Raw genomic sequence first — 23,378 nt, forward strand, 5'->3', positions numbered from 1 at the left:
TGTTTCTCGTAACGTGGTGGAAAATGTTGTATGATGGTCTGGAATGTTTTGTTATCAAGGTTTCAGTGAAAAGGAGCAAGCAGGTCGAAGGAAGAGGCTTAAAGACACAAAACGTAAAAAAAAAAAAAAAAAAAAAAAGACTTGTCTATATGTCGAAACATTGCCGGCAGGGTTTGCACTGTTCAGAACTTAACATCTTGAAAGCACATGATGTACACAGTATGACACTTTTCCCGAGTAATGGTTTTGTGCTTCACCTCTTCTGAATCAGCTAGCACTTAATCTGGAAATGCCAGAGACAAGGAATGCTACAGAGCAGCGTACTGGGACACCATGTGGGTTCCCTTATGATTGTACCAAAATTCCATTTGACACACAACACCATTGTTCCATGTTGCATTACTTCCTGTTTGTGATTATCATTCTCATGGTGAAGGCTAAGAGATGCCATGGGAATTAGCTGTGCAAACACACAAATACAGGACTCAAACACCAGAACAGTTGTTTCAGGCATGCCAAATCCACAGGGGAAATAAGAAACAGGAACAAAATGCCTTGCAATGATGTTTTAATGGAATTTTGAAAGATATCTTTGCATGAACCATTTATTTCTGAACATGTTGCATGTAGAGTTGTTTCAACTCTTCAGGTAATATTGACTTTTGTTAGTTAAACATGCAATATACTGTAAAAATTATAAACCAACTGCCCACTGTGGACAGTTTCAGTGTAACATTCAACTGCGATACGATGTGGAACATTGTAAGGTCTCGTCACAAAGAACAGGCTTGTTCTCAGTCTCTTCTGAAGCACAAATGGACTGAGGCATAACCACTTACACCCAAATTCTCCAACCACATAATTACCTTAACAGCCTGCAAGGAACATAGAACCTCTCAAAGCACACGACAAAAACTTCAACAATCTAATACTCCCACACCTAACTCATCAACTCTGTAACGAAGAAGCCAAGTTCATATCTAGCCTTTATTTTGATATCTAAAAGTGTTAAAATGAAAACACAAACTTATAAAGAGAACATGTAACTAGTGCTATGGTGCTGTAGTACATGAAGCATGTGCACACAGGGTTGGGAGGACCAGGTTCCAACAAAATATAAACAAAAAGGATTTTTTTTTTTTTTTTAAGTTGACATTGACTGGTAAAAACAGTAGGATAAATACACAGTGAGTCACAATGTGTGTGTTTTTTTTCTTTTGTGTTCGAAAGCTCAGTCACTTGAGACCAATCAGTCAGTACCCTGTCAGGAGCCAAAGATTAAGCAGTGTTACTTAAAAAGAACATCCTAATAGAAAGTGGTAGTAGCTACTGTACATCAAGGAGAAAGCCATACACTCATAACCATGACCATAACAGTATGAAAGAGGGAGGCTTCATTTAAAAATTGCTACAGTCATTTTTTCCCCATCCCTTTATTTTTTTTAAAATCTTTTCCTACAATCTTGCGCTCCTGTATTTTTTTTTCCTTCTTCTAAGATTCTAATCCAACGAGAGAGAAAACAAACAGCAGGATAGGAGGAAGGGGGGTTGCAGGAAAAAGGTGCATTCCAGGGGGGTAACAGGGAGGCTTATACATTACCTGCAAGAAAACTATCAGTCTTATCACTTATGGTGGAGAAGTAAGATGGCTGACTATCATCTTCACTATGCTGCGCTCCAACATGATGGGGGTGTAGGGCTTCAACCTCCTCCAGGTGGTCTGCTGCATCCTTTCCCTCCATTAAGTAGTGGTAGTCATCTAAACCAGGCTGGATATCTCCTGGGTGGTCCAAAGGCATCAAGTCCACAGACCTACACAGCAGGTCCTCCACTTGGGCAGCAGCGGCTGATGGCACGGTCAGCTCCTTAATGAGTGAGGGATCCTTGGCCTCCTCTGGCAGCTGCTCCTCATTCTCCAGGGAGAAGATGCCTGGACTCTTTCCACAGCTCTCAGCCATAGAGTGGGCATTGGAGTTGGATGTGGTGCAGTCAAAGCCATATGACGCCACAGAGTTAGCAGACTGAGGAGTGGCCCCGCCTCCATCCTCTTCACCCTCTCCTGCTAGTGTGCCCACTGCCTCCTCGTCCTCCTCAAGAGCAGGCAGACTGCAGGTGGGAGGAGGACTTTCAAAGCCAGCATTCTCATCCATGACCATCGCTGCTTCAGGGTCGTTTATCTGCAGCTCACCCTCTGTATCGCTGGCCTCGTCTCCTGAGGATGAGGGGGACGAGGGGGCTGACGCAGGAGCCGTTGGAGGCCCTGTTCCAAGGACCTCATCAGCAGGCAGTGTCTCAGCCTCCTCCTCCTCTCCATCACCTTTCTCCAGGTGAATACCTAGGTCTTGCTCCATGTCAGGTTGGATTGAAGCAGGCACAGGTGTCTGATGTTTGTCAGAACGAGACTCTACCCCAGAGCTACTGTCGTAGTCATGAAGTTCTTCTGGTGTGCTTGTTTCACTACCGCTGTGCGCAGCCAGGCCTGTGCCACTCAGGGCGCCGATTTGGGACATGCCAACAGCTGAGGCAGCAGGTAGGACATGACCCTCTTCAAATTCTGAGCTCTGTATCTGCTCATAGTCTGAGTGATGCATCTTAGATTCCTGGTCTGGCTGTGGAGCTAGTGAAGGTGCACTACTGTCCATATATGCTTGAGCAGGAGACTCCATCGGTGTCTCAGATTCAGCGGCACCATGGTCTGAAACAGGGCTAGGAGAGGAGGCAGAGAGCAGTGAAGCTGGTTGAGCCCAGTGATCAAAGAAGGGGTTTGTTTTGTCCCAAGAAGAGGCAGTGGGAATGTTGGGAATTGGACCAGAGTAATTGAGGTTGTCCAAATGTTCCTCCTCATTAAAGTCGTCTTCATCTACATTCTCACAGCTCTCTATTACTCCTTCACTGTGCATCTCGACATCTTCATCGTCCTCATCTTGTTCCTGCTGCTCAAATACTTTGTGGTGCTCCTCTGCTCTTTCCGAGCTCAGGTCCATATCGTCCACCCGCTCGTCCTCTTCATCGTCATCCTCCTCTTCTTCATTGGCCAAGGTTTCCACATTGGGTGAACCCATGAGATTTCCATCTCCTTCAGAACCACGGAGGCTGGAGTCAACCAGGGCATCGGAGCTTTGTGTGCCTTCCAGTATTGCAGTGTGCTGTGTGCTGCTGAGGTCAGAGACTCCCTGCTGCCGACTGCTGGTACAGCTACTCACATCTTCAGAGTCCATCCCAGACAGCAGGTTATCACCGTGCCAACCTGCTGAACTGCCAAAAGCGGGTGACCTCACTTGGAATTCCTCAGAGGGCTGAGAAGAGCTCATGTCAGTGACCATGGAAGAAAGCTGATGTAGTCTCCTCTGTTCTTCATCCTCATCTTCATCAGCCACATCATCATCCTCGTTGATCTCCTCCTCTGCCTTTTCTACTGCATCCTCATTTTCGTGAGGGGAGAGTGGGTCCCTGGAGGTAAAGTCACCCATGGGTGAGACATCCATCATGTGAAGCGGTGTCATCATACTGAAGGCCTCAGTTGAAGGAGGTGTGGGACCACGTATTAATGGTTTTTCTTTCTCTTCTTGTTCCACCTGCTCTTCTTCTTCCCTGTCCTCCCAAGATCCATGCACTTCCATAGTCTCCTTTTCCTCTCTTTCCTGGAATGCCACCATATCGCTTGAGCTCTGAGGAGAACTACTGAATGCAGGAAGGGGCTGGTTCCCATCCCAAGGATCAGACTGGACATGCATATCCAGCAAAGACTCATGCTTTGGCTCTCTGACGGGTGAAACAGAGCCTTGTGGGGAACAAGGAGGAGACATGACAGTAGTTCCCAAAGAAGAGATACACTCATTAGCAGATTTATCAAGATGGTAAAAGTCCAGTTGAGCTGCAAGGTGAGGACTGGCAAACAGTTCATGTAACGGTCCACCTTCTAACTCTGGTGCTAATATTGGCTGAGGCAATGTTTCTACAGAGTGTTCTGAAGATCCTTCGAGAACAGGTTCTTGATTTGGTTCTCTTACAGGTTCTGGTGTTATTTCATGTATAGGCTCTTGTACAGGTTCTGATGTTAATTCATGTATAGGTTCTGATGTTTGTTCTTGTACAGGTTTTGGTGTTGCTTCTTGTTTTGGTTCTTGAACAGGTTCAGGTGTCGGTTCACGTACAGGTTCAGGTGTCGGTTCACGTACAGGTTCTGGTGTCATTTCACGTGTAGGATCAGGTGTCGGTTCACGTACAGGTTCTGGTGTCATTTCACGTGTAGGATCAGGTGTCGGTTCACGTACAGGTTCTGGTGTCATTTCACGTGTAGGATCAGGTGTCGGTTCACGTACAGGTTCTGGTGTCATTTCACGTGTAGGATCAGGTGTTGGTTCTCCTAGAAGTTCTGGTGTCACTTCACGTACAAGGTCTGGATTTGGTTCTCTGATTGGTTCAGGTGTTGGTTCTCTGACTGGTTCAGGTGTGGCTTCTCTGACTGGTTCAGGTGTGGCTTCTCTGATTGGTTCAGGTGTGGCTTCTCTGATTGGTTCAGGTGTGGCTTCTCTGATTGGTTCAGGTGTGGCTTCTCTGATTGGCTCAGGTGTGGCTTCTCTGATTGGCTCAGGTGTTGTTTCTCGTGCAGGTTCTGGTGTTATTTCTATTATGGGTTCTTGTTCTTGTAGTAATGGTTCTTTTATGGATTCTGACACTGATGCAGTGATTTGTTCAGGGACTGGTTCTTGTTCATGAATTGCTTTAGTCTTGCTGGTCATCAGTTCTGCTGTACTTGACAGAGGAGCTTCAGGAGCTTCTTCTACTTGTGCAGCAGGTTCTGGCTCATTTGACTTGGTGATACAAGCTGCTACTGTACCAATACCAGCAGCAGTAGCTGCAACAACAGCAGTAATTTCCTTTGCTGGTTCAGTTGCCGCTTTGGGGCCACGTTTCACAGGAGTTGGGGTACTGCTGCCAATAGTTTTCTTTGGACTGGAAGTCTTAGTTGCAGACGGTTTGGAGATAGGAGTCTTGGAAATATTCTTAGAAGATATCTGCTTTATTTCATCTGTTTTGGGACGACCACGCGTCTTTGTGTCTGCAGCTTGAGTAGCAGCTGTCTTTTTGATACCAGAATCTGATTTTGAGGCTGATTTTGGGGTCTCTGGTTTAGCTGACTTTGTAGAGGAGACGGGTCGGGTAAGTGGTGAGGCTGCAGGCTTCTTGGCTGCTGGTGTGGCTGGTTTGGAAACATCTAGGAAACAAAAAACATTACAAGGGATGGTTGAAAAGGCTATTATGGTATTGATATTATGCATCTCACAGGTATACTATGATTATCTGGTTTCACTGTTAATCATGGTTAAAAATGCAGTAATTTCCCAACCACAGAAATTTTAGAATATACAGTTCTGATGCAAAAGTTAAAGTAAAGTGAGTCCCATATAGGCCCCCAGGGCCAGTGCTTATTTGTGAAGCAGAAGAGAGTCCACAACTCCCTCAGGACAGGACACTAGTCCATCACAGGTTACTTCCCAGCCAAGGCCGGTGTATACCCCCCTCAAGGATATCTTCTCCCTCACCTTGGAAATCTTCCCCCCCACCCTTGACAGGCAACATTCCTACAGGGCAGCACTGATTAACCCAAACCTTGAAAAGGCCCAATCAGAATAGAGCAACCTTTAAACTCTATATTTTATGGATGGTCGGGATATTTCATGGAAACGTGGATGTCAGCATATGCTGGCTAAATCATCATGGTGTGACAGCTGCACAACGTATTTGACATATCCAGCATATTTAGCGCATTTTCATACGTCAACATACACTGGCTAATCGTCAAGCTGTGACAGGGCACTAAAACTGATCCAAAAATCTGGTACCAAAGTGAAAACACACATTCCAAATAACAGAACAGTCTGTAAATATGGTAACTTCAACACTTGTGTTCATGATAATGAAATCTTTTTTTACCTTTTTTAACAGGGGTTGCATTTTTCAGTGTTTGTGATGCTGGAGACTTTCCACCAGAGGGGGTAGTAGAGGTTTGTTTGGAGGCAGCAGGCTTGGTGGCAGTGGAAGGGGTTTTAGGGGGAGCAGGTTTTGCTGTGGATGGGGAACTCTTGGTAGTGCTTGAAGCAAGTGGCCGAGTGGAGGCTGGAGCGGGGCGAGACGTAGATGTACCAGTTGTAGGCCTGAAGAAACACAACATATACAAAGGCTAAGAAATACTGAGAGGAACTGAGAGGAAGCATACGTATTACATCAACACATTATGTAAGTGTCTGTTATGCATCATACAGTAGTGTTCAGAATAATAGTAGTGCTATGTGACTAAAAAGATTAATCCAGGTTTTGAGTATATTTCTTATTGTTACATGGGAAACAAGGTACCAGTAGATTCAATAGATTCTCACAAATCCAACAAGACCAAGCATTCATGATATGCACTCTCTTAAGGCTATGAAATTGGGATATTAGTAAAAAAAAAAAGTAGAAAAGGGGGTGTTCACAATAATAGTAGTGTGGCATTCAGTCAGTGAGTTCGTCAATTTTGTGAAACAAATAGGTGTGAATCAGGTGTCCCCTATGTAAGGATGAAGCCAGCACCTGTTGAACATGCTTTTCTCTTTGAAAGCCTGAGGAAAATGGGACGTTCAAGACATTGTTCAGAAGAACAGCATAGTCTGATTAAAAAGTTGATTGGAGAGGGGAAAACTTATACACAGGTCCAAAAAATTATAGGCTGTTCATCTACAATGATCTCCAATGCTTTAAAATGGACAAAAAAAAAAAAAATAGACGCGTGGAAGAAAACGGAAAACAACCATCAAAATGGATAGAAGAATAACCAGAATGGCAAAGGCTCACCCATTGATCCGCTCCAGGATGATCAAAGACAGTATGGAGTTACCTGTAAGTGCTGTGACAGAAGACGCCTATGTGAAGCTAATTTATTTGCAAGAATCCCCCACAAAGTCCCTCTGTTGAATAAAAGACGTGCAGAAGAGGTTACAATTTGCCAAAGAACACATCAACTGGCCTAAAGAGAAATGGAGGAATATTTTGTGGACTGATGAGAGTAAAATTGTTCTTTTTGGGTCCAAGGGCCGCAGACAGTTTGAGACGACCCCCAAACTCTGAATTCAAGCCACAGTTCACAGTGAAGACAGTGAAGCATGGTGGTGCAAGCATCATGATATGAGCATGTTTCTCCTACTATGGTGTTGGGCCTATATATCGCATACCAGGTATCATGGATCAGTATGGATATGTCAAAAAATACTTGAAGAGGTCATGTTGCCTTATGCTGAAGAGGACATGCCCTTGAAATGGATGTTTCAACAAGAAAATGACCCCAAGCACACTAGTAAACGAGCAAAATCTTGGTTCCAAACCAACAAAATTAATGCCTCGCAGATGTGAAGAAATCATGAAAAACTGTGGTTATACAACTAAATACTAGTTTAGTGATTCACAGGATTGCTTAAAAAGTAGTTTGAACATAATAGTTTTGAGTTTGTAGCGTCAACAGCAGATGCTACTATTATTGTGAACACCCCCTTTTCTACTTTTTTTTTACTAATAGCCCAATTTCATAGCCTTAGAGTGTACTACTGGTACCTTGTTTCCCATGTAACAATAAGAAATATACTCAAAACCTGGATTTATCTTTTTAGTCACATAGCACTACTATTATTCTGAACACTACTGTATTTACATACACTCAACATGAAAATGTACTTTTCAACAACTGAGTTTACATGTGTAGTGGATCAGCATGCCCATGAGAGAGACACACGTAATGATTACTAGTTCAGAGAACAACACTTAATGACTTTGAGACATCAATACTCTCGCCTTTGAGTGTTGATAACTTTTTCTCCCCACATCTTGACTGTTCCTCACACTACAAGACTGTGGCCTCTATGATGCAACACTGAAAGACAAGTGTGTCCAGACTAGAGACAGACAATTTATCAGTGAGCTCAGTCACATTTTATTTCACAGTGATTAAAAGATTATTTTGTTAATTTTAAAGAGTCTTACTGCCTGTTAGCTTCCTCTCAGCAAGGGGAAGTCCCCGTTCAAATTGTTTAGTCTGAACAAAGCCTGAGTGAGTTCAGTAAGACAATGATTTCTTTATTTTCGGAATAAGAGAGAGAAGAGTAATTAAAGCTGACTCAAGAGCTGCAAAGCCATTAATAGCTCAGTGCAAACAGCAGGCCACTCACTGAGTTGACATTTTATGTACTGGTCAACCCCTCAGCTGTATGCGGCGCAAAGCGGTCCTGACTATAAACATGAGCACATGCCCAACAAAATCCAGCGTTTCATTGATTAGTCATTGCTCCTGCCAGGAATTGTCCTCTAAAAGGATACAACCACAAGCACTTCCACATGTACCCAACAGTTCAGAAATGGAAGTGCAACACAATAGCAACAAATAGAAGAGCAGTAATCAAAATCGCTTTATGAGCCAATTATCCTCATTTGGAAGTAAATCCTCACATTCTCCGAATACATGCTCACGGTGGACTGCACCATTTGCAAGGTTCTCTAACAACGCCACTGTTAGTGCCATTTTACGCATCACTTTGCGCATGCTTTTATATCCATCCATATAACTGCAAACACGTGGGTGTGTTAAATGTTCATCAGTGTGTTTCTGATGTGCACATCACTCTGATGACTTCATGTTTTCACACTATTAACGGTTCCCTGCATCACCTTTACATGTCCACAGTGGAGCAATAGCTGTAGAAAAATGTGTACACCAACCTGGATTTTTGCGTGACGCACCTCACATTTCCATGCTCACGTCACTTTCGATACATTTGCACATGGACGTGGACAAGGGGATACGCCAGGTTTCTGTGCGTAAGCACGCTTTGTACATGAGGCCCCTGGTAACTTATATCAATCCAGATGGCCAGTTATGCTCTGCACAACCACTGATTGGATTGCTTTGTCCAGATGATGACAGAACCCCCCTTTTCACAACACCTTAGTTTTAAGGAACACTTTGAAAACAAAATGAAAAATGTTAAGGAATGAAAACCAAACAAAAAATATTAATTTCAATGACAAATTAAAAATGGACTGCATTTAAATAGCACTTTTCTATCTGCATCAGACACTCAACACGCTTTACAATAATAATGCCTCACATTCATCCCGATGTCAGACTATATGTCACACCTGAGTATTAGATGCATCTGTCCAGAAATGGAGAGAGAGACAGAAAAAGCAAATAAACAAAAGCAACCCATAAGTCACTTTGGTCTATATATTCTGGAAAATATGGTAAAACCACTAGTTCGGACATCCCATGAAGGAGTAACCTATTTAGACAAATACACCTTCCCTGCCATAGTAGAGTCAAGATTCAAGATTAGTTTATTTGCCATTTGTAGTTAAAAAACCACATAGGAAATGGTTGTGCAAAAAGTTTAGTACATCACACACAAGAAAACAACATTAGACAAACATGGAACAAATTATCACATAAAGACACATTGACACTATGAAATACAAGGTACAGAGATCAAGTTAAAAAGTTAAGATCAAATAAATTATATAACAGTACAGCAAAAATAAACCCTCCCCACTTCTCCCTTCTTTGCTCTGGGGCATCACAGAAAATCCATCCTGATGCAACTCCCTATTGCATGAAGAATGGTTATGAGTGATCTTGAACCACTAATGTTTTTGAAGCAAGTGCACTGGCCACCACACCGCCCTCTTTGGCCACTCTCTTCTCCTCCTGCCTGGTGGCTCCATCCTCAGCATCATTCTTGCAATATAACCTCCATCCTTCCTCTGCACGTCTAAACTATCTCAAACTCATTTTTCTGACTTTGTGTCTAAACTGTGCTGTTGTCCCTCTGACAGGTTGATTCCTACTCACGTCCATCCTCATTACTCCAAACGAAAGTTGCAGCATTTTCAGATGTCACATTCAGCTCTGCCTCCCTCTGGTTAGTGCCACTACCTCGAAGAAGTACAATATAGCTGATCTCACTAGAGTCATGTAAATCTTTCTTTTCACTCTCGCAGATATCCTTCTATCACAAATCAATCCTGCCACCTTTCCCCACCCACTCCACCCTGCCTGCACTCTCTTCTTCACCTCTCTACACAGCTGACCATGACCATGGTGTCATGCTCACCTTAAATTATTATATAAGTTACTCAACAACCTTGCCTGCTTTTCTCACCCTAAACCCGTTTTCTCTGTTCACTTTAGGTTAGCAAGTTAAGCCAAATCTGATATCCTGAGAAAAACAACAGGCAACATGACAAGTTCATCTCAATGGCTAAGAAGTAGAGCAGTTCTGAAGGTGACTCACTTGCACCTGGGAGATTAATAATGCAATGCATCCTACCTGAGTTAATCCTCGCCTTGATCTCTTAACTGTATTCTCCCCATGAGGGAATGACTCGTGGCCTACCCTTGAAGCTCACTTTTATGTCACATCTAAGCAAAGTAACCTACATCTCGTAGTCCTGACAAAGCTGTGGCATGCCTCTCCTGGGCCCTGTTACACTAACTGCCTGCTTCTAAATAAAGAACTGCGTTAGTGCCAGAAGAATAAGAACAGGCAATGGAGGATGAAGGTTTGGGGTGTGTGAAGATGGATGTGACCATGTTAAATCTTTAATTCTGAATGAAGAATAAAAATAACTCCCACAAATCCCCCAGCTGGAACCCTGTGCTCAGTTAAAAGCGTGCTCATTGTATAAGGACAATAAACTGCTTGTGAGACTCACAAGTTGGCAAATGTATTTGAATACAGGTTGGTAATCTGAAGTAGGTGGCATCAAGATAAGTAAGAACTTTGTTCTTACTGCTAAACAAAGCCTTACATGTTTAACAGTAGATACAGTGAGATAAAAAAATAAAACAGGTGTGTAGTAGTACTGTAAATGTACACTTCACCCTCAGCTCTACCACAGTGCTGTCTGAAGAAAATTCCTATCAAATTGATTTTCAACAACAAACTAAGAAGTAGCATCAGCTTCAAGTGTGTATATCCTTTTTTTCCAGCACTTCTGATGTGTAACACTAGAGCTCTAAAATTATACCTCAAATAAGAGGTGAAATGTGGTTCATATATATATATATATATATATATATATATATATATATATATATGGTGTTGTTTTGAAAGACCTCTTTGAGTCTTTCCTGAGGAAAAGCTGAAAAAAGAATTACAGGGGAAAGAAAAAAGAGTAAATTAAAAGATATACAGACTGCTATAAGAGATGAAATATACAGAGGGGATATTCCGATAGAACATTCATATTAATCTAAGTCATGGAAAAATTAGGGATAATCAAAAAAGACAGGAGGACTATTTAATGAAGTGAAATTTACCAGTAAAGAAAGAAGCACAAGCTCAAGCATGAGAGACAGCGAGAGATGGAAAGTGGAAGGAACTGAATATTCAACCGATTATGCATAATCTCTTCAGTGTCGTCTTCTCACTTATCAAAGAAGACAAGTCTGGCTAGAGTATTTAAGACACAAGATGACTGGGATGCTCTGGGATTAATTTTTGTCCCACCACAACTGTTAGCTGCTGTGGTGGCAATGACATGATAAAGTGGTACACTGAAGCTTAAACTATTTTAATCTTACAAAAAAATCTGTAATTAAGATCAACTGTAGGCAAAAGGATTAGGTGTCAGGTATTGCTCTTCTGTGTATGATCTTAAAAGCTACAATTAAATGAATGGGCATCTTGTAGAAAAAAGGGCATAATCTGTGTTGGGCTGATATATTTCACAAGACACTGGATATGGAAAAACAAACATGACAAATCAGGGTTAGAGCAAATGTAGCAAAACAAAGTCCAGAAATGCATTGACGCTGAAAAACCAGACAACCAATGACGAGCTGCTACAAGCACACTGAGGCATACACAGCAAAATACCTAAGTGTGCCTTCATCGCCGAAGGATGACTGATAATATTTACCTTTGTTACCGTTATTCACATCTTAAATTATAAGAGCTGCAGAAAACTGCCCCAGTGTGTGAAATGTGCTTGCTGGTGCAACTTTGTAGTGACAAAACAACAGTTATAAGTGTACAATACATAATGTTATGCACAATAAAAAGGGTAAATTAATAAAAACTTGTGGACACTACAGTGTGGCTGCATATCGGTAATCAAATAACATAGAGGCTTTTTGATGTCATTACATGTAGCCCTTCTAATTCCTGACATGGTTTTGTGGCTAGTCCATGAGCATTTCCTGCTTCCTGAGATGTATAGAGCTTGAACGGTAAAAGACACGCATACAAACCATAATAAAGCTGACATCCCACAGAACAAGTGTGTAATTACAACAATTATAAGGTAAATCTAATTGTTTAAAAATATCCACTCTTAGGATGTAAAATTACACTGTCTATGCTTGTTGAATTACTGTATTTCACAAGTATTTTGCTTATCACAATATTCACAGAATCCCCTACTGTGATGAGTGCTTCCTTTTCTGAGAAAAACCCTCACTTTCCCCGGTGGCAACATGGAACTGAAATCAAGTGCAGACACACATCCGCAAGCAACCATGTATGTACAGTATGTAACATGGTCAACTATTCCAACACTATTGGAATTAAAACTGGCCTTAAATAGAAGTCCTGCAAGCATTTCGGCCGGCAGCCATCTTCACTGAAGCAAAGACAACATTGAGTGGACATCCATCAACAGTTAAGCAACAAATTAAAGGTGACACTGTCGTATTTCAGTGTTCCAACTGCACAAGCAGGAGTGTATCCCATATACTTCATACAGGTTTAAATCTCATATATCATGGTACTGCATCAGGACCCCCACAAGACTGTTTCCTTCTTCTTCTTTTTTAAACAGACATTTTCCCCCAGCTGATTTTGCCCTAATCACACATTCAAGAGTATACCAGGTCTATTAGAAAAGTATCCGACCTTATTATTTTTTTCAAAAACCATATGGATTTGAATCACGTGTGATTACATCAGACATGCTTGAACCCTCGTGGGCATGCGAGAGTTTTTTCACGCCTGTCGGTTACGTCATTCGCCTGTGGGCAGTCTTTGAGTGAGGAGTCGCCCACCCTCTCGTCGTTTTTTCATTGTTTAGGAATGGCTCAGAGACTGTTGCTTTGTTTGATCAAAAGTTTTTCAAAACTGTAAGGCACAACTGAGTAGACACCATTTGATAAATTCAGCTGGTTTTCGGTAAAAATTTTAACAGCTGATGAGAGATTTTGGTCTGGTAGTGTTGCTTTAAGGACGGCCCACGGTGCCTGACGGCGATCGAGGCGGCAGCATCTCACCGTTTCAAGTTGAAAACTTCCACATTTCAGGCTCTGTTGATCCAGGAAGTCGTCAGAAAACAGAAAACTTTCAGAAGAAGTCGGCATGAGGAGTTTATTCGGACATTCCATTGTTAACGGACATTTTGTAATGAAAGAACGTGCGAGCAGAGTCGCATGTCGGGCTGGGGGGGTCGCGACAGGAAAAACACCTCCGTTGGAAACCTTAACAGGCAAGTTGGAACATGCCCAAGCTGTTAAACAATTTCTCAGTTACTCACTTGTTGAAAGCCATCAAAAGCCGCCTAATTTTACAAATGGTTTTCAACACGGAGGTGTTTTTCCTGTCGCGAAGCACACAGATTCGCAGAGTCGTCACGGAAACGACTCGGCGAATTTGCGCGCACGTCTTTCATTAAAAAATGTCCTTAAACAGTGGAATGTCCGCATAAAGTCCTCATGCCGGCCTGTTCTGAATGTTCTCTGTTCTCTCACGATGTCCTGGGTGAATTAAGCCTTAAATTAGGATGTTTTCAGGTCGAAACAGCCCGACGACGGCGCCTGGAAGCGCTGCACGACGTCCTGGTCTGTGGGAAGTCCTTACACCGACAGAAACACCCCATAATCTCTCATCAGCCATTAAACTTTTCACCGAAAACCAGCTTAATTTCTCGAATAGTGTCCACTCGGATATTCCTCACAGGTCCAGAAAAAATGTTGATAAAGCAACGCGCGCCGTCTCGAGCAGCGTGTGAAACAAAGGAATTCAGCCGAGAGGGCGGGACAACATCTCACTCAAGGCCTGCCCACAGGGAAATGACGTCACCGACACGCGTGAAAAAACTCACGCATGCGCACGAGGGTTCAAGCATGATTGGTGTAATCGCACGTCATTCAAATCCATATAGTTAAAAAAAATAAAATAAAAGGGTCGGTTTATTATCTAATAGACCTCGTACTTATTCACTGGAAATTCCAGGGTGTGCACCATCCCTAAAATGCCACTGGGCGGGGCTCAACGCTGAGGATGACAAAAACCATCAAGCGCCATTTTCAAAAGTGAAAAGTGAATAGAACATGAAACAGGATGGATAGCAGAGGCGACAGGGGGATTGATAAGGAGGTCCAGGCGAACAACGAAGTCCAGTGAAAATTCAAGTCCTTGAGCGAAATCTGCATTAGTGCACCTGGGTAGTGGGTACCCACAGAACTAAACACGCCATGAAGCAGGACTGCAAGCATCTGAAGGACTTGAAGCACCACCACAACAACATAAGTGGCTGATACCACAAAACCAATGGAATAATTGCTCAAAGAATGTAGTGTGTGACAAAAAAGACTACTGTTCATTGCTGTTGCTGTTTTTTTTTTCAGTAACGGACATTATAATCAAGATGTCCAGAGTCAGTTAAACAATTATGAATTATCGATATTTTACGCAGTTACATTACCTAACACTATATTTTGTTACCAAGCTAGCAGAACACCAAATTTTAATTTCTCGCTTTTGGCAAATGACTAATATTTTGAATACTAGCGATAGCTAGCAAGCAAACTTTTCATGTTCCTTTGCATTTCACGCTAATGTTTACTTGTGAGCTGTCAGTAGCATTAGAAGCTTGGTATTACTGTGAGCCCGGTGGACACAAAAGGACTATCCCTGTAAATATTTGCTACATCTGAGGAGTAGTTTGAGTTCCCAGAGTGGAAACAGGGATACAAGTTGTAATGAGGAGCTGACTGAGATGCTGTAGATCTTTCAGTACTGCAGCATGTTCTTAATCACCTGACAAGTTGAAAATAAACCTTTTTCTCACAAAGAAGTGTTTTTTCATCGAAGAACCTGTGACAGATCAGACATTCCAAATGTATTTACAGCAGCATTTCCTACCTCAAATTATTAGAATGGCTGTTCTTGACCAAAATGGCCAACTATGAACGGTTGACTTTTAGACTGAATGACCAAGAGGAGGTGTTTTTGAAATTATGGGGCCCCTATTTGAACCACTTACAAAATGGGTGATATGTGAAATGTAGTAGTTTGATTTTCATGTGAAGGATGAAATACTCAGACTGTAAAAGATCTTGGCTGTGAAGTGGAGGGGAGAGGTGACTGGGAGGAGAGCGGAAGAGTTGGAGAACATTAACCTGGGACTCGTGGTATATATATCTCTCCCACCACCCACTCAACCCCCCCCCCCCCCTTTTTTTTCTCTCCCCTTTTTCTTGTTAACAATTTACTGTAGCTGTAGTGGGTTTGTTCTTGTCCCACTGTGTGTGTTGGTTGTGTTGGTTTTACTGTTTTAAAGTTCATAAAGCAATAAAAAGTGAATCACAAAAAGAATGGCTGTTCTTAAGTGAGAAATTACACAGCCTTTCTAGTAGGGTAGCATAGCAAAACAACTGTTATTGGTTGAAATAAAAGGAATAATAAATGTAATAGTTTTGACTGTGTTGAATGTTTGGTCTCCAAAGTAAAGGTCAAACAGGGTCGACGTCCACTGGATTCTATGACGTGACATGTTACCCTGTAACATGATAACTAAGCATGACAGATGGTGCAAACTATTGCGTTTAAAAATGCTATTAACTCAACCAATAATTTGCATCATTTTTTACCAAAATTGGAGCAACTTTCACTTTTGACCTCTGTACAAACTGAAACTGATCTTTGTCACCATTTTTGCTGTTTTTACCCTGTAAATCCATGGAATTCAGTTATAGATAGTCCAAACTATGCCTTTTTGGAATCCTTATGATCAGACAAATAATGTGGCATAGTTTTCAACATGATTGGAGCATTTTTAAATTTTGACCCCTGTGTAATTCTTTATTGACCCCTGTAGCTCATTAGAGGTCAGCTCTAGGAAGGCGCTATATCTGAAAATAAACATTAGCTAATTTAGAATATGTGTGCCAAATTCCATGCTTTTATCACAAAATGAACAATTTTTATGGAAATATTAGCTAAACTGCACCACTATTCTACACTGTTGGAGTGGGGGAGCCCCCCCCCCCCCCAAAATAAATAAATAGATACAAAGTAAATACCAAGTAAGTGCCTTCAGCTGCTCCCTTGATTCCACTTGGGGTCACCACAGCAGATCTGAATGCATGTTGATTTGGCAGAGGTTTTACACCAGATGCCCTTCCTGACACAACGCCACATTACATGAGGAAAAGGGCAGGGTTTGAACCACGGACTTTTTGCACTAAAATCAATCGCACTGACCACTTGGCCACCACCCCTGCCAATAAGCAAACAAATAAATAAATAAATAAATAATAGAGTTGCAATACCCTGCCACAGTTTCTTCATGGAGAGGCACTCATATGACCAATTTCACTGTAAAATAAAGCAGATTAGAATTCTGCACTCTAAACGTGGTCATGTTGTTCTTGCTCTCCTTGGGATTGTGTAGCGTTGTCCTTTGGGACAGCAACAGCCGGGTGAGCCTCACTGTGTTCGTTCCAGCCGTGGTAATGTTTGCCTGAGTGCTTGACACAGCAGCTGCAGACCAAGCATGGACTCGGTTTTGCTACGGTCTATAATGCAGGTCAAATTTCCATAAAAACCTGATGAACAGTGCATATTCTTTTTTCCACTATTGATGACATTGAAACATAAAATCATAACTGTGTAGACAAGGTGCTGAAGACTCACGGTCAACTGTGTGCCATAGACCTGAGAAGTCTGTTTAAAGAACAAAAGAGGACACATAAGACTTAAATTAGTTATAGATTGAAGGATTAAATCAACCCAGGTAGAAAATGTTCAAAAGGGGCCACAGTTAAATAGTCTGAATACTAACAACTTGTGTCTGAAAAATGAATGAGTGCACTGGGTACACATACAAATAACAGCTTCAGTTTACATCCCATCTGCTACATAGTTGAAGCATGAGAATCCACACAAATGCAGACTTACACACTCAGTTCTTAGTCACACAAATATCTTCTCCCCTTCCTGCCTCTGACTCTTTTCCACTCAGTCCATTTGGTAATTAGGTCTGCGGCTGTACCGCTCATGAACTCATGGCCGCAAGCAGAAAACCGCTTCACATTATGTTACTGGCCACACCCACAGCAGGACAGCAGGTTTACTGATCGTACATCATGTCATTTGATTCATTTTGTGCTGCAGAACAGTCTGGAGCAGAGATGGCTGCGGCCACTGACACATGGCAGTGGACCATTACCTCAGCAGTAATTTGTTAGATTATGAGGTGGGCTGCTTTCAGTCCACTGCTATATAAATTTATCATCCCCAAGGGACCATCAAGAGGAAAAACAGCGTGACTAATGTGACAACACCAGTGGCTGAGCTGATGGCAAAAAAAAAAAGAACCAACCTGATTATCAAACGGCTAACTTTCCCTATTTCCTCCTCTGGTTTAAACTATAAAAGCTGGCTGAATTGCCTTTCTCTGTTCTCTTATCTGCAACAGGAAAATATTTCCCTTTTTCACTCTCTAACACACAAATATATACAAATTTATGTATATAGCTCACGCTCTTTGCATGCACAGTCAGTCCTGACTCTCTGTATGGACCTATGCCATCAAAGAAAGCTTAGCAGGCCAAGGCGGTAGACTTAATACTCCACCACCATCACCTTTTTTGTTTTACTTGACTCTGGAGCACCTGCAGACACCAGGGTGCAAGAAAAGAGCTAAGTGAACCACTGGCACAGGCACATGAAGCTCTGAAAACCTGAAAAAAAATCCCCCTTCACTTCCACTCTAAAATGAGTAATTTGGCAGCAAACGCATGCACACTGTGCATTCTAAATGCATTCTGTTTCTACAAAGCACACAAACAGTTTAAAGCAACTATAGTGCATAACACTGCTCTCTTAAGGGAAAAAAGGCACATGTTCATGCACAGAAGCAGACAAATAATGTGAGCACACAGTCTATCCCAGCATGTATGGAACCAATGCTAAAAGAACTGATTTCTACTATATGTATACTAATCAAGCTGAAGTATTTCATATCAAGACTTGTTTGATGTGGCCAATCAGCCACAAACAGCAGGTGATTGGCATCAGCTCAGGTTTGAGGACGTGACTGTCCCAGTGCAGAGTTTGTTGGCAGGTAAACTGCATTGTTAAGACAATAAGATGTTTAGGTCCTGTGATAAACCCGCCACCGGATCATATGGGGATATAAGAACCACTTGTGCGTGTCTATCTAGTGGTCCACTTGAAGCTTTTCTGAGAAGATTTCTTTCATATTTGATAAGATATCAGCACTGAACCCTGGTGTGATGTATGTTACATCAAATTTTATATGAATGGAATGCATTATAGTGTCACTGTTTTTAAAGTGGAAACTATTTATAGCCATACAACATCCAAATGTCTGCACATTTTGATGTGAACATTTACTGCCTCTTACTGTTACTGTATGAAGACTGTATTATTTATTCATTGGTGGATATGGATCAAATCTGCTTCAACATGTTATTCCTACACATTTTAAAAATATGTTAGCTTCCAGACCAGTCCTACATCTGTGTGTTAAAAGATATTTGCTGAGAACGTCATAAAAACATCTGTAACAAAGCTGCTGGTACTGTCCTGAAAAACCTAATTTAATTTAACTAAAACCTCTTGCTAAACACAAGGAACAAACTATGTGAGTGGCCTCAGACAATTAAATTAGTCTGCTGTCACTTAGTGAGACCACAGTTGTTCTGCACTTTTATTTCAGACAGCAGGAACTTGAGCAAGATAAAATTAAATCAGTTGAGCCATAGAGTGAAACTGAACAAATTGAGAGGCCCGATGTGGATGTGTAGATGTGTGCATGTGTGCGTGACAGTAATGGGGGAGTGGGTGATAAATATGCCTGGCAAGCTGTCCTTTTCTGACAGCAGCTCAAGTTAAAGAGTGACTGGGGAGAAAATGACAAAACCATCAGTAAATAAAGCAGAAATGTGCGGTTATGTCTTCTACACTCACATTATTGTCTCTGTATCAATATAACTAGAGGGCTGGGGTGGTGGCCAAGCTTTTAAGTGTGCTAGTTTCCAGTGCAGAAGGTTGTCAGTTCAAACTTTGCTCATTCTCCTATATGAAGTTGTGTCAGGAAGGGCATCTGGAGTAATACTATGCCAATTGAACATGCAGATCCACCTTGGATCTGCTGTGGTGAAAACATGGGAGAAGCCAAAGAGACATTATTATTAAAAAAGAAAAATGACTGGTGCAACACAGAAATATGTGCCGGAAAGTTTAATAAGGTGCTGAAAACAAAAATATACAACGGGACTAACGTTTCAATGTGAGAGTCACATCTTCCTCAGAGTCCTCAAATTAGTCCTATCTGGCTGCACCAGATTTGTTTGTGCTATACAGAAGCACGGTGAACTCTTCTCTTTTGTTCTAAGACATTATTATTATTGTTATTATCATTATTATCATTATTATTAGTGGTGTGCACACAGACACACCACACTTTGTCATTCACACACTAGTGAGCAGCTCCTACAGTAGTAACACCAAATGCTGCAGTTTAGAAACATTTGGATGCACAGAAACAAGATGACCTAAATCTGAATGAAACAATTCTTCAGCAAGATTTGAGCTTAATGTTTTGATAAATTGTCTTTAGCACATTCAGTCATACATGGTGAGAGTGATACAGAAGACAGGACAAATGTTTTTTCATATGTTGTTGCAAGAAACTACAGTAACGTCCAGTTTAGCAAACACCAAAAGTACAGTAAAGACATTAGACATGTATCAACAACACCATTAAACACATTACACTGAATCACATCAGTCACTGTGTAAACTAATCCCAAACATAAATGATAGAAACGTCCCATCATCCATAGAGTGGTGGCTGCAACTGCAACATGGGCCTTATGTAACAGACCAAGATTGGTGTGAGACTCGTGTTTAATAAATCCAAGCACTGACTCGATCAGGTCCAATGTCAGCTGATGCGATCAGATCAGAACATCCCTACTTAGAACCTTAGATCCAAAATCCAAACCTTTGTCTGAATTTCACCCTCTGCTCTTAAAAGCAAGAAGGAACTCTACCTTCAGAATCAGAATCATTTATTGTCATTTTACACTGTACAAAGTATAACTAAGTAAAAAAAAAAGTAGCAGCTCTCTTTTCATTGAAGTGGTTGATGATAACTAAATGATAGAATTTAAATAAAATAGAATAGAATAATAAGAATCAAGGAAAGCAAAAAACTGTACACAATATACAAAACTCTTATTCCCTTAAACAGAGCCAAAGGTTACCCAATTAACACAGAATTACAGTATATGCAATTATTTTATGTTCTACTGTTGGAGGGATTGATGGATTCCATACAATTTGTAACACTGATGAAATGTTCTGTAAGCATTTACAGCATATAGCTACACCACTCCGCATGGACAAAAGAAGGACATGTGATTCTACAAATTTCTATGAAAGATGAGGTAAATGATTAGCAGCAGCATAGCAGAAGCCTATTTCAACACATAAGATAGTGACTTCCCTAATCGTAGATGGTTCTTTTTATTTTTACCTAGCAAAAATAAAATAAGCATAGCATCATATAATTTGGATAACGTCCGGACCATTCCTATTTCTGTCTTCCTTTTTTAACCCTGTTTTAAAAATAAAAACAATATATGCACTTCTGGGTTCAGATTGGACTTCTACAAGCCAATTTTGACTCAGCTCCAAACTTTGATTTGGTCATTAGTCATTGTGACTCGTGGTGACAAGCTAAGCAAGTTTTACTTGGTCATTGTTTGCTAAAGGCAATGTTCTAAATTATCGAGGCAGCGTTTACGATGACAATGCAACACAACCAGAAAACATTTAAACACATTGCTCTTTATACTTACCATCTAAGTACTGAATGTATTATGAAAGGGGCAGATTTGTGTTTGTGCTTTGCATTCTGATAGCAACAGACCTATTTGTGTGCTCGGAAAGTAGATTCAGGCTGTGCACAACTCAGTAGCTGCATGCTTCTGAGGCTGCAATCTTCAGACACTTAAGTCGTAAGTGGCGTGACTAGGCTGTCCCATTTCGAAGGCTCCTTGTAAAGCGGCTGACGTATGCAGCATTCTTTGCCCCAAAAAACGAAGGACATAACACATGTATCCTTTGTGGCCCAAAGAATCCCAGTAGTCACTTCTTCCACCCCCCCGTGCAAAATCTTTGCTAAATAAATAAAAAGACAAAAGGACACTTTTGGACTTCATACATACAATTGTAAATAAGCTACAATAGCTTGCCACGTGCAATGGTTAAGGTTTCCAGGTGATGGGGTTATTTGGCAACATGAGCTCATGGCGCAACAGCAAAATACTCCGCGGGCAAGAGTGCCTCATTTCTGAAGTTTGTTCCTGTCTCCGCTGTGCCTGAAGGCCTGAAGTGTTTCCTGGGGCACAGCTCTTAGAAACATGCAGACCCTGAATTGGGACACAACCACAGCCTCTCTTTTCCTGTCAAAATACGCTGCATTCAGAAAGTATTCACAGCACTCCACTTTGCCTACATTTTGTTATGATACGGCCTTATTCCAAAATGGAGCAAAATTATTTTTCTCTCAAAATTGTACTCACAGCACCACATAATGACAACATTGAAAAACGTTTTTTGAAATGTCTGCAAATTTATTAAAAAAAAAAAAAAAAACCTAAGAAATCACATGTACTTAAGTATTCACACCCTTTGCTCAATACTTTGTTGATGCACCTTTGGCAGCAATTACAGCCTGAAGTCTTCTTGAATATGATATCACAAGTTGGTGCACCTATCTTTTGGCAGTTTTGTCCATTCCTCTTTGCAGCACCTCTCAAGCGCCATCAGGTTGGATAGAAAGCGTTGTTGCACAGTCATTTTCAGACCTCTCCAGAGATGTTCAGTCAGATTCAGGTCTGGGCTCCTGCTGGGTCACTCAAGGACATTCACAGAGTTGTTCTGAAGCCACTCCTTTGATATCTTGGCTGTGTGCTTAGGGTCATTGTACAACTGAAAGATGAACAGTTGTCCCAATCTGAGGCTAAGTGCCCTCTGGAGCAGGTTTTCATGCAGGGTGTCTCTGTACATTGCTGCATTCATCTTTCCCTCAATCCTCCTGACTAGTCTCCCAGTTCCTGCTGCTGAAAAACATCCCCACATCATGATGTTGCCACCACCATGCTTCAATGTAGGGATGGTGCCTGGTTTTCTCCAAACATGACACCTCACATTCATGCCAAAGAGTTCAATCTTTGTCTCATCAGACCAGAGAATTTTGTGTCTCATGGTCCGAGAGACCTTCGGGTGCCTTTTGGCAAACTCCAGGCAGGCTACAATGTGCATTTACAGGCCTGACTGGTGGATTGCTGGAAAAGTCTTGCTGGATATGAACTTATTCTATTTACCGATGATGGAGGCCACTGTGCTCATTGAGACCTTCAAAGCAGCAGAAATGTTTCTGTACCCTTTCAATCTTCATGTTTCTGTACCCTTTCAATCTTTGTCTCATCAGACCAGAGAATTACAGGCCCCAGGCAGCCCATCTGCACATGGCAGGCAGCTGCACATGGCAGGCAGGCTGCCTGGGGCCTTGTACTAAAGAGTGACTTCCGTCTCGCCACTCTACCAGACCTGATTGGTGGATTGCTGCAGAAATGGTTGTCCTTTTGCAAAGTTCTGCTCTCTCTACAGAGGAATGTTGGAGCTCTGACAGAGTGATCATCGGGTTCTTGGTTACCTTCCTGACTAAGGCCCTTTCCATTCAAAAGCTCAGTTTAGACAGGCAGCCAGCTCTAGGAAGAATCCTGGTGGATCCGAACTGCTTCCATTTATGGATTATGGAGGCCTCTGTGCTCATTGGGACCTTCAAAGCAGCATAAATATTTCTGTACCCTTCCCCAGATTTGTGCCTCGAGACAATCATGTCTCGGAGGTCTACAGACAATTCCTTTGACTTCATGCTTGTTTGTTTGTGCTCTGACATGCACTGTCAACTGTGGGACCTTATATGAAGACAGGTATGTATGTACCTGTCTACATATCATGTCCAATCAACTGAATTTACTCCAGGTGAACTCCAATTAAGCCGTAGAACATCTCAAGGATGATCAGTGTAAACAT

General features: G+C 41.7%; 1 protein-coding gene and 1 long non-coding RNA gene across 6 annotated transcripts in view; one reads left to right on the top strand and one right to left on the bottom strand.

The window, feature by feature from the left end:
* Positions 1-551: 551 nt before the first annotated feature.
* The window catches only part of wu:fb95e10 (proteoglycan 4), a 61,757-nt gene continuing 38,930 nt past the window's right edge, over positions 552-23,378 (bottom strand). For 2 of the 5 annotated variants that reach the window (XM_034190261.1, XM_034190262.1), the window contains exons 4-6: positions 5,938-6,158; positions 4,393-5,218; positions 552-4,116 (exon numbers count right to left, since the gene is read on the bottom strand). In XM_034190261.1, coding sequence (XP_034046152.1) covers positions 1,590-4,116; positions 4,393-5,218; positions 5,938-6,158 — 3,574 coding nt within the window. In that variant the 3' untranslated portion in view covers positions 552-1,589. Of the gene's footprint in view, positions 4,126-4,392; positions 5,219-5,937; positions 6,159-23,378 lie in introns of all 5 variants that reach the window. The other 3 variants (XM_034190263.1, XM_034190264.1, XM_034190265.1) reach the window with 3 other exon arrangements.
* On the top strand, positions 3,870-15,403 carry LOC117527775. The gene is made up of 3 exons (XR_004565602.1): positions 3,870-4,012; positions 4,325-4,522; positions 15,391-15,403. It is a non-coding gene; the product is annotated as an uncharacterized LOC117527775 (long non-coding RNA).

This window comes from Thalassophryne amazonica, chromosome 16 (assembly GCF_902500255.1).
Source record: "Thalassophryne amazonica chromosome 16, fThaAma1.1, whole genome shotgun sequence".
NCBI classification, from domain to species: Eukaryota; Metazoa; Chordata; class Actinopteri; order Batrachoidiformes; family Batrachoididae; genus Thalassophryne; species Thalassophryne amazonica.